The sequence below is a fragment of the Mirounga leonina genome, unplaced genomic scaffold (assembly GCF_011800145.1).
Source record: "Mirounga leonina isolate KUSES-001 unplaced genomic scaffold, KU_Mleo_1.0 Mir_94, whole genome shotgun sequence".
NCBI lineage: Eukaryota > Metazoa > Chordata > Mammalia > Carnivora > Phocidae > Mirounga > Mirounga leonina.
This window is the reverse complement of record NW_023270855.1, coordinates 46725041-46739237: the sequence shown is the minus strand read 5'-3', so window position 1 is coordinate 46739237 and position 14197 is coordinate 46725041. Positions and strand designations below refer to the sequence as shown.

Genomic DNA, 14197 nt, shown 5'->3' with positions numbered 1-14197 from the left:
CCAATCACATTCCAAACCCCACTCCCTAGCACAGTCCCAGCCTATCAGCTTTCAAGGCTCTCCAGCCGTCCCCTGTTCAGCGGTCCGCTTGTCTTACGGCTTGCTGAACTACATTTCCCAGGAGGCGTCCCGGCCGCGCCGCACTACTTCCGGGCTGCGAAAGATGGCGGCTTCCTAGTCAGTTCTCGGCTGAGTTGGAGGGAGGCTCAGGCTCCGGTGAGAAGAGGTTGGGTGGTTGCGGTCCCGTCCCTAGAGGTCCAGCCCTTAGCCTTCCCTGAGGCTTCCGCTTTCCACTCTGGTTTCTCCTGCAGTCTAGCCTTCATCCCTCTTGCCGAAGCTAAAGCATTGTTTTCCTTAGAGATTCAGGGGGTTACAAGCCGCTCAGAGACCATCCCCCGCAGCCCACACCCCAGCCCAGATAGGCAAACTGTTGGCGTCCTATCTTTCTTCAAAGGAACCTTTAACACCTAGATTCGTGCCCCTCCTTTGCGCAGACACCTTCTAGGCAGCCCGGTGCCCGCTGGGGAGAATCCCAGAGCTAATTAGTCTTATTTTTTTCTTATTTTAAAGCAATCCCTACACCCAAGGTGGGGTTCGAACTCACAACCCCAAGATCAAGAGTTGCATGCGCTACGACTGAGCGAGCCAGGCACCCCAGCTAATTATTCTGTTAGCCTTAAAACTAAAATTGTCAGTTATTTTTACCAGCAAAAAAGAGGTTTGTTTGGGAATAGCAGAGTATTACAATGCAGGACACACCAGCTATATAGCAAAACCATAGGCAAGTCCAGAACAAAGGAGAGGAGTGCTCTTTTATAGAGGAAGGGAAGTTGGGACGGGCTGTTATAAACCTAAAGTCTATTGGAGTAAATTGGGAATTGAAGCTTAATGGCTTTTCACTGGCTGAGTTGTGACAGTCTGTCATCGGCCAGGCTATTGCCAGGCAAGGAGAAAATCTTTCATTTTCTTGCTGGCTTAGTATAGTCTTCTTTCTGTTGGGAATTTGGGGTCTGCCATTGTGCTAGGGGGTGAGAGCTCCCCTTTTGGCCTCCCGATTCCATTTTAAATGAGGTTTCCTTTTTTTGGTTTCAGGCATAGCTGGATCCAGGTGCACAGAGGTCTAGCTGCTGTTTTCTGGGTGAGCATCACTTCAAGCAGGTTCTCTTTCCCCTCTTGGAGGCAAAAGAGGCTCCTGACAGCTCTCGACTTCTATCCTCCCAGTTCTGCAACTCTAACAAGTCCCTCTTCCCTAATGGCACTATTGGAAGCCCCAGAGCTGCCCCTCACTGACCTGTATTGGGTCATGCCCCATCTCTGAGCCATTCCTGGTGGCCGGATTTGTTCATTGGCCAAGGAAAGGGGCAGGGTTAGCACTACAGAAAAAATGGGATGCCAGGCACCCGTTTTGCGGATAAGGAAACTGAGGCCCGGAAAGAAGTGATTTTTACAGTCATTAAGCAGTTCATGCTCTGTCCTGTCCAGTAACCAAATATTTTTAAAACCTTTAAGGGGAGGATCCTGGCTTCCCCCAATCCTGCTCCATCCAGCCACTTAGGGGCCATGGAGGTGGCAGAGCCCAGCAGCCCCACTGAGGAAGAAGAGGAGGAGGAGGAGGAAGAGGAAGAGGAAGAGGAGCAGTCAGCTGAACCCAGGCCCCGAACACGCTCTAACCCTGAGGGGGCTGAGGACCGGGCACTGGGGGCCCAGGCCAGTGTGGGCAGCCGCAGCGAGGGTGAGGGCGAGGCGGCCAGTGCTGACGATGGGACCCCCAATCCTCCAGGAGCTGGCCCCAAGCCCTGGCAGGTGCCCCCAACAGCTCCTGAAGTCCAGGTGCGGACACCGAGGGTCAACTGTCCAGAGAAGGTGGTAAGTGAGGGGCTTGGCCTGTGGCTGTGAGGTGCTAGGGAACCTTAGGTTTAATGTTCTTGCTTTTTGGGATTCACTCTGCAGTCACTTCGTAGGAGTTTTCTAGGGCTACCACAACAAATTACCACAAAGCAGTGGCTTAGAAAGCAGAAATTCATTCTCACACTCTTCTGGAGGCTAGAAGTCTGAAATCAAGGAATGGGCAGGGCTGTGCTCCTGCTGGAGGCTGTAGGGAAAGATCCTTCCTTGCCTCTTCCAGCCCTTGGGCGCTCCATGTGTTCCTTGGCTTGTGGCCGCATCACCCCAGTCTTTGCCTCTGTCTTCACATGGCCTTCCCATCTGTGTCTCTGAATCTTCTTTCTCTTATAAAGACACAATAAGTCATTGAATCAGGATTTTTTTTTAAAGGTTTATTTATTTATTTGAGAGAGAAAGAGAGTGGGGGGTGGGGTTGGGGAGGGGTAGAGGGAAAGGGAGAGAGTATCAAGCAGACTCCCTGCTGAGTGGGGAGCCCGATGGAGGGCTGGATCTCATACCCTGAGATCATGACCTGAGCTGAAATCAAGAGTCGGATGCTCCTGTCAACTGAGCCACCCAGGTGTCCCTGATCAGGATCTTTATCTTATCTCAAGATCTTTCTCTTAATTCCATCAGCAAATACCCTAATTCCCAAAAAAGTCACATTCTGAGGTTCCCAGTGGGCATATCTGTGGGGGCCGGGGCACAATTCAACCCACTCTACCTTTGTTTTCCTGTTTCTGTGTCAGACTTTCTCTGGCTCCTTTATTCACTTATAAACCTGGACTCCCAATCTAGTGCTCTTTTCCCTGAACTGCTGTCTTCCAAAGTAGGTTGCTTGGCTGGGAATTGGGGGTCCTGATACCACCCTTTCAGACAGAGCTGCTTGGAGAGGACCCCTAGAGTGCAGTGGGGGCCACTGTTAGTGTTCACTTGGCTAGGCGCTGCCAGGCGCAGGGCCCTCACCTCCCTCGAACCTTCTTGCAGATCATCTGCCTGGACCTGTCAGAGGAAATGTCCCTGTCAAAGCTGGAGTCATTCAATGGGTGAGAGGAACATTTGGGGGCTTGAATATGCAGCCACGGCTTGGGGCGGGCTGGGGGGGGTTGGGGAGGCAGCTCAAAAAACTCAGGGCTCTTTCTCTCTGAGACTCACAGCAGCTTGGCCTGGCCTGGGGCCTGGCACTGTCAGAGTGGCAATGGCAACTGACCCTAAAAAAGCTGTGACCCACCAGGGCTCTGTTCCAAGCCCTGGCACAGCAATGACTCAGAAACTCTGCCAGGTGAAGTGACTTGCCCAAGGCCTCACAGCAAATAGGCAGAGTCAGGACTCAGACCCAGGCCTAGCTGTCCCTGAAGCCCCTGCCCTGAGCACCTGGGTCCCTGTGGGGTTGGTGACCGGGACTGGATAGGGTCCAAGGGGCTCTGGGGGATGCTGAGGACAAGCCCGCCTCCCCTTGCTGCCATCCCTAGCCATCTGTGGCTGAGTGAAGGCCTGGGGGAGACCTCATGGGGATCAGTTGTGAGACCCAGGCTGGTCAGAGGAACCCCATTCGGAGAGGGCAAAAGCTACAGAGGGGTGGCTGGGCTCTTCCATCTCCCCGCTGCATGACCTGACCTGGGCCTCCAGTGCCTAATCCTGAGGCTGGCGGAGGGCTCCCTAGGATTGGCCGGTGAGGAGACACCCTCTAGGCCGGGAGGCCCCGCCTTAACCGCCCCCCCTCACCCTCTGTCCCTCCCCAGCTCCAAAACCAACGCCCTCAACGTCTCCCAGAAGATGATTGAGATGTTTGTGCGGACAAAACACAAGATCGACAAGAGCCACGAGTTTGCGCTGGTGGTGGTGAACGACGACATCGCCTGGGTGAGGCTGGGGCAGGGCCGGGCTGCCGAGGGGTTCCCTCGGGGCGGGGAGGCACCTTGCTGAGGCCTGTGCTTTCCTGCAGCTGTCCGGCCTGACCTCTGATCCCCGTGAACTCTGCAGCTGCCTCTATGACCTGGAGACGGCTTCCTGCTCCACCTTCAGTATCCTTACAGGCAGGGCTGCCCTGTGGAGGGGGCTGGACATGGTACAGAAACAAAACCAGCTGATTTGAACTCTAGATGTCAAAACCACACACATGGGGAGCATTCTTTGCAGGGCCAAGCATACAGTTGGTGCTCAATAGATGGCGATATGGGACTGAGGAGTCACAGTCATTACTACAGCCCCTGCGGCCTGGGCACAGCACATTTCATGCTAACTTGAACACAAAAGGCTCATGTGCAGCCCAAAACTTAGACAGAAAATGATCCTCATGAGTTACGAAACAATGCTGAGTGTCGGGGGGTAGGGGACGGGGACACCCATGGCTCTTGCCTTGTGAGGACGGCTGCCCTGGGCGTGAGGGAAAGGGGAGTTTTGAGCCACCAAGGGTTTTCAGGGCATCCAGTGCTGGCCCCCTGTTTTGTGGTCTATGCTGAGGGAAAACAGGCTCAGACAGGGCAAGCGACTGGGCCAGGGTCGCACAGCACGTCTCCTGCGCGGTGGTACCTGGCACCGGGTATGAGGGGGCCTGGGCTCTCCTGGCATCAGGATGCGGGAAGCCACCCGCCGCTTCCTGCCCGTGCTCTGCCCCCAGCGTTCTCCTTAGCATCTCTGCCAGATCTAGAAGGTCTCTTCAGCCTCATGTAAGTACCGCCTTCCCCGCGTCTCGCCTTCCACGTCAGTCCTGTGACCGCCCTGAGGTCCCCCACTCCATTGTTTTAACCCATGGGGCAGCACGCTTTCTCTGTAAAGGGCCGGGCAGTAAATATGTTCAGCTTTGTAGGCCATGTGGTCTCTGTCTTGATGACTGGATCCTGCCCAAGTAACCTGAAGGCAGTCACAAACCACACCTGTGCACGGGGCTGGGTCCCAGTAAAACGTTCTCGATGAACATGGAAATTTGAATTTAATATCCTTTCCACGTGTCACAAAATGTTCTTTTGATTTTCTTTCTTCAACCATTTTGAAAATGTAAAAACCATTCTTAGCTTATGGGCACTGGTAGTCCAACGCCTGTTTTTACCTGCCTCCTAATAGTGGACATGGATTCTGTTTTGCCTTTTCTATTGTGATTAACCTGGTACAGCGGTCCTGGCAAATTTTGCAAGTGAACCCCTCCTATAAATTCCCAGTGGAAGACATGCTGGGCCAAAGGGGTGTGTGTTTTTAATCTGCTAGAGTCTGCTAGAGCACTTTTCTAGGAAACCAACCCTGTGTACCTCCCGACACCAGAGTTGTTCATGCTGCCGAAGGTTCTGCCTGTCTGGTAGAGGCTACCTGTTACTGTCACTGAGCTTTTCTTTGAGCCTTTTTTTCATTCATTTGTAAGCCATTCAGTCTTCCTACAGTGATTTGTCCGTTTGTCCCCTTTGCCTATGTTTATAGGGAGATGTCGGCTTTTTTCTTATTGATGATCAGATTTGCTTTTCACGTACTAAAGACATTAGCCCTCTGTCTGCCCAGTGCTCTCTGCCAATGTGAGATCCAGCCGTGGCCAGTTAGGGATGTGGGTGCTAACTTAGCTAATAAGATCAGGTTCCTACCTTAGACTCTTCTGGCCTGGTGGGACAGGTCCAACTCAGGTCAATGATGGAGGATGTTCAGGATGGTGAGGGTGGTCAGAGTGGGCTCCAGCTTTGGGGTCAGCGGAGTCTCCCCGATCCAGCAGGAGAGGTCAGGCAGAAGGGTGAGGCTGGGGCGGCACTCTGGGCAGAGGGAACAGCATATGGGGAGGCTCAGAGGCAGCAGTCTTGTGGGCTTTGCATGTCCAGTGAAGTCCCGGGCTCTCCGAGGGTGACAAGAGGGGTGGATCCCCAGAGTGTGCTCTGACCTGTCCCCCACCATTCACTACGCAGCCAGCAGAAGACTGAGCTGCCAGTCACCGAGAATGTGCAGACAATTCCACCCCCGTACGTGGTCCGCACCATCCTTGTCTATAGCCGTCCGCCCTGCCAGCCCCAGTTCTCCCTGACGGAGCCCATGAAGGTGAGTGAGGCTGGGGAAAGGGAGGGATATCTGCAGCCAGCAGAATGGTGGTTAGACACCAGGAGGGACTTCCTGATCACAAGAGCTGGGGTGTCTATGGGCAGTTTCCCAGAGTCCAAGGCAAAAGCTGGGGAATTATGGTCATGGGGGCATGGGGTGACTCAGGCCCCGAAGGCCGGTGTTCTTCCCCTGCAGAAAATGTTCCAGTGCCCATACTTCTTCTTTGATGTTGTTTACATCCACAATGGCGCTGACGAGAAGGAAGAGGAAATGAGCTGGAAGGTGAGAGGCTGCTGTGTGTGTGAGTGGCAGATCGGTGTAGGTGGGGTATCTCGGAACCCACCTCCGTTTTGCAGCCCTGGAGCCCTGGCCCTGCTGGATCATGGTCCTTAGGCCATTCAGCAGCCATTCCTGCATGTCTGCTGTGAGCTAGCGAGGGCGTCTCTCTGCCTTTGCTCTCACGGTGCCCTCTGCTTGGCACGCCCTTCCCTCCTGCCTCCCCAGACTCTACTGGTCTTTCATATCCCAGCCCAAACTGAGCTATAGAACCTTGATTAGGCCACTTACCTCTGAGTCTCAGTTTACCCTACTGTGAACAGGGGGAGTTGAGACCAGCTCCTACTTATACTTCAGCACCCAAACCTAAAGGCTCTGCTCCTCAGGGATGATTAGCGTGGGGCCTGGGGGTAGTCTGCATCTAACTGTGTCTCTCCAAACTAGGGGCTCCAGGACTGAGATTTCTTGGGGTCCCTACCACTGGGTGGGTGGTGGGGGAATATTTGCTGAACGTGGGAATGTTTCCTTTCTGGCAAACTCCTCTTCATCCTTCAGAACCCATCCCTGATACCCCCTCCTCTGGGAAGCCCTCCAGGGGCAGAGAGGGTCCATCGGGGAACCTCTACCTGAACGGCCCCTCCCCGGCCCCACAGGACATGTTTGCCTTCATGGGCAGCCTGGATACCAAGGGTACCAGCTACAAGTATGAGGTGGCGCTGGCTGGGCCAGCCCTTGAGCTGCACAACTGTATGGCCAAGCTGCTGGCTCACCCACTGCAGCGGCCCTGCCAGAGTCATGCTTCCTACAGCCTGCTGGAGGAGGAGGATGAAGCCACTGAGGTCGAAGCCACTGTCTGAAACATCCCTGTGCGTCTCCGCCTTCTCGTGCAGTGAAGCCCTTGGCTTAGAGAATGGTTCTTAAACTGGGCTCTGTGGCAGGGTTCCAGGAGGCTCCTGGGGACTCTGGGCACCCATTCCCTATGTTTTCCAGCCCGCCTCACGCTACTGGTTTGTCGACTGTAGTTTTGTTCTTCCCTGTGCGCTTTTTGTCATCAGAATAAAAATCTGTGAATCCCTAACCCAGGTCCACAACAGTTACCTTGTGTTAATTGGGATCTTTTTGGTTGCAAGGGACAGAAAACCTACCGGCTGAACGGAAAGGGGAATGATTTGGTTCTTGTGGGTAAAAAGCAAAGTGCAGCTTCAGGCTCGGCTATATTCAGTTGTTCAGACAATAATGCCATTGAGGTGGGCTGAAATATCTTGCATGATCGGTGTTCAGTGTGCCCTGCTTTTCTCCCAAACCACGGAAAGGGCTGTGATCACTGCTCAAACTACAGCCCAGGTGAAGAGAGGGCCCCCCGAACTCCATAGGACTGGCCTTGCCTGGGTCAGGTAACCTTACATTGGGCCAGTCGTGGGCCAGAATTGTGGGATGCTCTGATCCGCCAGGACTTGATCAAGCCTTTCCTCTGGGAAGGGATTACAGCTCTTTCAGGAAATAGTAGGAGTTTTCCCCAGAGGAAGGGAGACCAAAGACAGATACAGCAGGTCTACCATTCAACTACCTTCCTGGATAATGAGTGATTGTGAAAAAAAGTTTAGCAGCTAGATTCTTACAAAACAGAAACAGCTTCTTTTTTTAAAAAAAGATTTTGTATTTATTTTTGAGAGAGAGCATGTGTGAGCGCATGGGGGGCGGTGCAGAGGGAGAAGCAGACTTCCTGCTGAGCAGGGAGCCCCATGCAGGACTCCATCCCAGGACCGTGAGATGATGACCTGAGCTGAAGGCAGACACCCAACCAACTGAGCCACCCGGGCACCCCGGAAACAGCTTTATTAAGCAACAGCTTTTCCTACCTCTGAGCATTTATTGGACACTTATGTGCCAGGCCCTTGTGGTGAAACTCGTGCCATTTCACACCAGCCTGGAAGAGATTATTCTCCCATTTTGCACATGGGAAAATTAAGGCCCTCAGCAGCCCAGATCTCCAAAGTAGTGGCCTCTCCCGTTTCCCCGGGAGTGAAAACGGGCGACCCAGAGAGGGCGGCGGGAGCCTTACACAGTATCGAGGCTGTGCGCGTCCACGGAGGCCCCCTGGGCAAAACGTTCCGGGAGCCGTAATGCCCTGTGGGCACCTCCGGTCCCGGGAAGCAGCTCCACCCCTCTATTAGGGTGAGTTCGCTTTTCCCCGCTTTGGAGACGAGATAATGGCACTCTCGGCGGCCTCCGCCCGCCCAGGTCCTTATCGGCGGCCCCAGGCCCTGCCTGAGCGCCACTCGGTGTCCCGGGCCCCCGCAGGCGCTAGAGCTCCCGCGCCCCGATGTGGACGCCGGTGCGGCGCAGGTCAGCTTGGTGGGGGACACTGCGCGGCGCCGGCCCGCGGGGGCCCGAGGCGGGGGGTGGGGCGGCGCGTGCGCACACGGGCGCGGCGGGAAGTTGGAACTCGGCGGGCAGGGCAGCGGGGCTCCGCTGCAGCCCCGGCATGGACGCGGCGGCCGGCCTGGCGCAGCGGCTTCGGGCAGCGTTGCGGGAAGAGGAGCCGCGGTGAGGGCGGGGACCGGGCCGGGGGCGGGGCGGGGGTCGTGGTCCACTCTGACCTTCCAGTCCGTAGGGCGGTGGAGGAACTGCTGAGCCGCGGCGCCGACCCCAACCTGCTGCTGGCGGATGGCGCGGCAGCCATGCACCTGGCGGCGGGAGCCCGGCACTCGCGCGGTCTGCGCTGTCTCGAAGCCCTGCTGCGCCGAGGCGGGGACGCCAACTCTCGGTGAGGCGAGGCCTGGCCCCGGGGCGGGGTGAGCCGCGCAAGGGAGGGGTCTCCCGAGTCCGAGGGCGAGAACTGGGAGTCTGGGAGAGAGCATCCCACAGCCCAGGGGCGGAGACTCGTTGCCCAAAGGTGGGGCTTGGGGATCTCGGGGCGGTTCCTGAGGATCCAAGGGCGGGAATTGGGGTCCCAGACAGAGGGTGGATGTGAGGTTGCGCCGGGGCCAAGTAGGGATCAAAGGTTCGGATCTGGCGGTGGGAGCTCTAGGCTCAGAGAGAAGAGGCTTGAGTCTGGCCGAGGGCGCAGTGTCTAGGATCCAAGGATGGTGTCTCAGGCTGGGGGGTGGCGATAGGAGCCCGAGAGCCAAGGTTCCGGGGTGCGGAGGCAGAGATCACATTCCCTCTTCCGCTGAGCCCTCCTCCGCTCCTGCCCCAGTTCGGTCGAGGCCCTGACGCCGCTGCACGTGGCTGCCGCCTGGGGCTGTCGCCGTGGCCTGGAGTTACTGCTGGACCACAGAGCGGACCCTTCACTGCGAGACCAGGTGGGAGCCCAGCGCCTGTGGCAGGGCGAACCCGGAGGGAAGAAGGGAGGGAAGAGGGCCTCGGGTGCCCCCTGCTGACCGCGCCGCCGCAGGACGGACTGCGGCCGCTGGACCTGGCAGAGCACCAGGGGGCCCAGGATTGCGTGCGCGTCCTTCGGGAGTTCCAGACTCGGACCAAGACCTCGACCCGGACCCGGGCAGAGAGCCAGGAGCCTGAGCCTGAGCCCGAGGCTGACGGTGAGTGGGGCCTACGCGTCCTCGGGGGCCTAACCTCTGATCTAGATTTGCACCTCCCTCTGATGTCCCCTCTCTGGCTCTGGCTCACGGGTACCGTCTGCGGAAAGCTGTCTACCTCCGACTCTTTCCCTGCCTCTTTCTGTCTGATCCAACCCCCATCTCTGTCTCTGGCTCTCGTCACCCCTCCTCTCTCACCCTCATTCTCATTCCTTACTTCAGGCCCAGACCCCTGGAGAAAGGGGCTGGACACCAGCCCCTCTGGACCTCCCAATGTGACCCCGGGCTCCACAGCACTGGGCAGACGTGATGGCAGGGACATGGGCCTGGAGGTCAGCCCCAGAACCCCCAGCCTCCTTGCCCACCCTGAGATTGCTGACAAGGATAGCAGCTTGGAGTCCCCCCCAGGACTATGGGACTACTGCTCAGATACCTCCTTTGTCACTGCGATTGAAGCTTCTGGAACTGAAGATCCAGCTCCGCATACCTCCTCCTGGGCTGGGCCATTACCCCAGACCAAGCAGGGACTCCTGCCTGGTATTCGACCTTCCCAGAGGATGCCAAGGTCTCCAGGTACCCCACAGCTGGTGCATCGAGCTGCCAGGGCAGACAGGGAGGCAGAACTAAATACCCGTCTGCAGGCCCTGACCCTGACCTCTCCAGATGCCTCCCCCTCCGCCATATCCCTCCCTGGTGGGAGCCCTGCCCCAAGTCCCCCTCGGGAACCACCGCCTGGACTCCCCGACTCCCCCTTCCTAAAAGACGAAGAGGTGTCCCTCAACAGTGATGTGGCTGCCCTCTGGCTGACGGAGGACGAGGAGAGCTCCACAGGTGGCAGGGACCCTGTCCCCTCTTGCTGGTGCCCTCCGGTCCCTGCCATGTCTGACCTGGATTTGCTGCGAGGGCTCCGAGTGCTTGGCGAGAGTCCTGGCTCCATCACACCGTTCCCTCGGCCATACCACCTCCGACGGCTGGAAGAAGCCCATGCTGCTCTTGGTTAGTCTGTAAGGGGCATCCAGAGTCCAAAGAGCCTCCAGGAATTCCTGGAGACCCCTGTCTCTCAGTCCTGCCTATTTTATTCTTTGTCTCTGGGAACAGCCCCTTCTCTGTCTGCCTTGACTCAGTCCTCCCCCACCCCCCCCACCCGGGACTCAGACTTTTCAGGGCACAGCCCAGAGCTCGCCGAAGCCCTGCGGACAGGCTGTATCCCAGATGCCCAGGCAGATGAGGATGTGCTTGCCCAGCAGTTTGAGCGGCCAGATCCCAAGAGAAGGTGGCGGGAGGGGGTCGTGAAATCCAGTTTCACGTATCTACTGTTGGACCCCAGGTACTTGGGGCAGGGATGACTCAGAGGTGGGAGCTGGAAAATCCTGGGATTGGTTCTTATTTGCTTTGATCTTTATAAGGGGGACTGGCCGTGTCTGGGCATCAGCTTCTTTAAAAGGTTGGTTAGACCAAGTTCAAGCTGCTGAGTGTCCCTAGGGAGCATCTACCACTCTCTGCCTTAGAAAATGGGGCTCACTGGACATGGATTCGGGTTGCTCTGTGAACTTAGAAACTGTCTCCGGGGCAACTGTCATCACTTCTTCCTCTCTGAGCTACTCCCCTCATCCAGGGAGACTCAGGACCTGCCAGCTCGAGCCTTCTCACTGACCCCCGCTGAACGCCTTCGGACCTTTGTCCGTGCCATCTTCTATGTGGGGAAAGGGACACGGACCCGGCCGGATGTCCACCTCTGGGAGGCCCTCAGGCTCCGTCGGCAGCCAGGAAAGCAGGTGGGGCTAAGGATCAGGGTCATGGCAGGGGCAACTTGGCCTGGGGAGGTGAAGGGAGGAGGGGATTGGAGGGCAGACCCCTGACCCCACCCTGGTCCCCTAGGCCTGCCCCAAAGTGCACCAGATCTTGGACATTTGGGCCAGTGGTCGTGGCGTGGTCTCCCTGCATTGCTTCCAACACGTGGTTGCTGTGGAGGCTTATACTCGAGAGGCGTGCCTTGTGGATGCTCTAGGTAGGTGCCTGGCTTGCGGGGTGGGGGTGGGGTCACATGAAGGACCCTTGATCTACTGATTACCTCACCCCTTTCCTCTCAGAGTTGTTCATTCATTCATGCAATGAGCAATTATTGAGCACCAACTATGTACCTGCAAGCATATATATTTTGCTCTATTGGTTTGTCCCTGCTTAAGAGCAATATGCAGTGGGTTCCCTGTCACATCTGCCAAGGGTTTCCAAGGATGCCTGACCCCTCATCTCTCCAGGGATCCAGACGCTGACCAACCAGAAACAAGGACACTGCTATGGAGTCGTGGCGGGCTGGTCAGCCACCCGGCGCCGCCGCTTGGGGGTGCATCTGCTGCACCGCGCCCTCCTTGTCTTCTTGGCTGAGGGTGAGCGAGAGCTGCGGCCCCAGGACATCCAGGCGCGTGGCTGAGTACTGGGGAGCTGCCATCCAGCCTAGGTAGAGATCGGGGTGTTTGAATGTTGCAGCGGCCCCATGCTGATGCCAGCCACCCATCTCCAGAAGGCTGCCAGGGGTGAGGGGGCGGCGGGCAGGAGGGTGTATCTTCCCCTCAAGCTGAGGGAAGACTTTGTTGCAGATGGAGCTTCTGGAGCTTCCCGTCATGGGAGAGCAAGTAGGGAACCAGAGGATCTTTGGAACATTCCAGTGCTTCAGAATATGCTAGTGCTTTGGCAGTTTGGCCCTGTCTGTGTAATCCGCTTTTATCTCCCAGACACAGGGGACTCACGTGTAGTATGGGCTGGGGGAAGCGGCCAAACTCAAGGGCCGGATTTCTCTGCTTCCCAGCTGTGGGACCTCGGACCAAGAACTTGTCTTCCTGAGGCTCAGTTTCCTTAGTTGTACAGTGGGGACAGTGACAAGTCCTACTTCAGGGGGTCATGGTGGAGACCGGAGTAAACAAAGGCAGGAAATACAGTGTGTGGCTCAAAGGAGCCCAGCAGGTGGAAAATCTCTCGGGGAAAGGAGAGGCCGTGATGCTGTCCAGGGGCCGACTGTGTGTGGTGACGTGGACAGAGCCCGGGAGGTCGACCGGGGTCTGGGTGAGCGACCAGCCCTCCTCAGGGTAGCTGTGCAACTCGGGTCTCCATTGCTTCTCTGAGGCTGTTTCTTTCGCTAGAAGATGCAATAAATAACCGCCATTCCTTGGTGATGCTATGCGATTTCAGACTTCACACGTGTTAAGAGCTTTAGTAAATGCCAAGCTGCCATCCTGGTGAGGTGTTGACGGGATCATTTTATTTTCTGGGAGTTGCTTCTTCAAAGCAGTTAGTGTATTTAGAGATTTGGGAGGATCCGCTGCCTCATTGGGTTGGCCATCTGCCCATCATCGCGGCTCAGCGAACCACGTCCTGCAGGGGGCGGGATGTAACCCCGGCCCGTCCCACCTGCCTCAATTCCTGCAGGCTGAGCCCCTGGCTACTCTTGGAGAATGGCTAGTATGGTAATCAGGGGCCAGGCCTCTGGAGTGGGTCTGGGCTCTACCATTTTATTTATTTATTTATTTTTAAAGATTTTATTTATTTAGAGAGAGACAGCATGCGTTAGCTGGGGGAGGGACAGAGGGAGAGAATCTCAAGCGGACTCTGCCTTGAGCGGGAGCCCCCCCATGGGGCCTGATCCCACCTCCCTGAGATCACGACCTGAGCCGAAATGAAGAGTCTGACGCTTAACCGACAGATCCACCCAGGCGCCCCTGGGTTCTACCATTTTGACCAAACTCAGGAAACTTCTTTGAGCTTCCCTTTCCTCATATATAAGACGAGGAGGCCTCCCAGACACCAAGTCTCTTGATAAAGTGATAGCAATTAAAAGTGTGCCACATGCCCAGGAATTCACAAAGAAGTCACTGGGAAAGAATCCAGAGACACGCCCCCCCCCCCCCAAAAGACTCAAAAGAGATGAGATTTGTCTAACAGGATTTCCCAATGTGGGCCTACTGACATTTGAGGCCGAATTATTCTTTGGGGTAGGGGCAGTCCTGTCCAGTGGGCTCCACCCACTTCCTCCCACCCCCAGTTGCCGCAATTAAAAATGTCTCCAGAATTTGCTAATGGAGGGTGCCTGGGTGGCTCAGTCGGCGAAGGGTCTACCTTTGGCTAGGGTCATGATCTCAGGGTCCTGGGATCAAGTCCTGCGTCAGGCTCCTTGCTCACCGGGGAGCCTGCTTCTCCCTCTCCCTCTGCCTCCCCACTCATGCGGGTGTGTGCTCAAATAAATAAATACTTTTTTAAAAAATTTACTAGTGGAAAACAGTGCCCCCATGAGAACTCTGGTCTAAACTAAACGTGGGCTGACAAACCAGTGGGGAAAGGACCAAAGATGCAGTAACTAAAGGGACAGTGCTCTCCCCTCACCGTTCACACAAGCCAGAGGTGTACCTTGAGATACATACATTAGAAAATATAGAGGAGTAAGAGCATGGCTGTAGGTCAGGAGATCCTTCTGCCAGACAAGAAAGGCAGATTCG

At 56.3% G+C, this 14197-nt stretch overlaps 2 protein-coding genes across 3 annotated transcripts; both read left to right on the top strand.

The window, feature by feature from the left end:
- Positions 1 to 128: 128 nt before the first annotated feature.
- On the top strand, positions 129 to 7249 carry BABAM1 (BRISC and BRCA1 A complex member 1). 2 transcript variants are annotated; one of them, XM_034997080.1, is made up of 10 exons: positions 129 to 216; positions 1093 to 1138; positions 1510 to 1866; positions 2872 to 2930; positions 3627 to 3747; positions 3830 to 3908; positions 4529 to 4553; positions 5766 to 5895; positions 6091 to 6177; positions 6825 to 7249. In XM_034997080.1, the coding sequence occupies exons 3-10, from the start codon at positions 1561 to 1563 to the stop codon at positions 7026 to 7028; spliced, it is 1011 nt and encodes a 336-aa protein (XP_034852971.1). In that variant the 5' UTR covers positions 129 to 216; positions 1093 to 1138; positions 1510 to 1560; the 3' UTR covers positions 7029 to 7249. The 2 variants fall into 2 exon arrangements, with proteins under 2 accessions (XP_034852971.1, XP_034852969.1); XM_034997078.1 differs by having other exon boundaries at positions 6070 to 6177.
- A 1407-nt stretch (positions 7250 to 8656) lies between these two features.
- ANKLE1 (ankyrin repeat and LEM domain containing 1) lies at positions 8657 to 12832 on the top strand. The gene is made up of 8 exons (XM_034997546.1): positions 8657 to 8718; positions 8786 to 8938; positions 9371 to 9476; positions 9569 to 10706; positions 10866 to 11037; positions 11326 to 11485; positions 11589 to 11718; positions 11969 to 12832. Exons 1-8 carry the CDS (start codon positions 8657 to 8659, stop codon positions 12139 to 12141), a joined length of 2094 nt encoding a protein of 697 aa, XP_034853437.1. The 3' UTR covers positions 12142 to 12832.
- The last annotated feature ends 1365 nt before the right edge of the window (positions 12833 to 14197 follow it).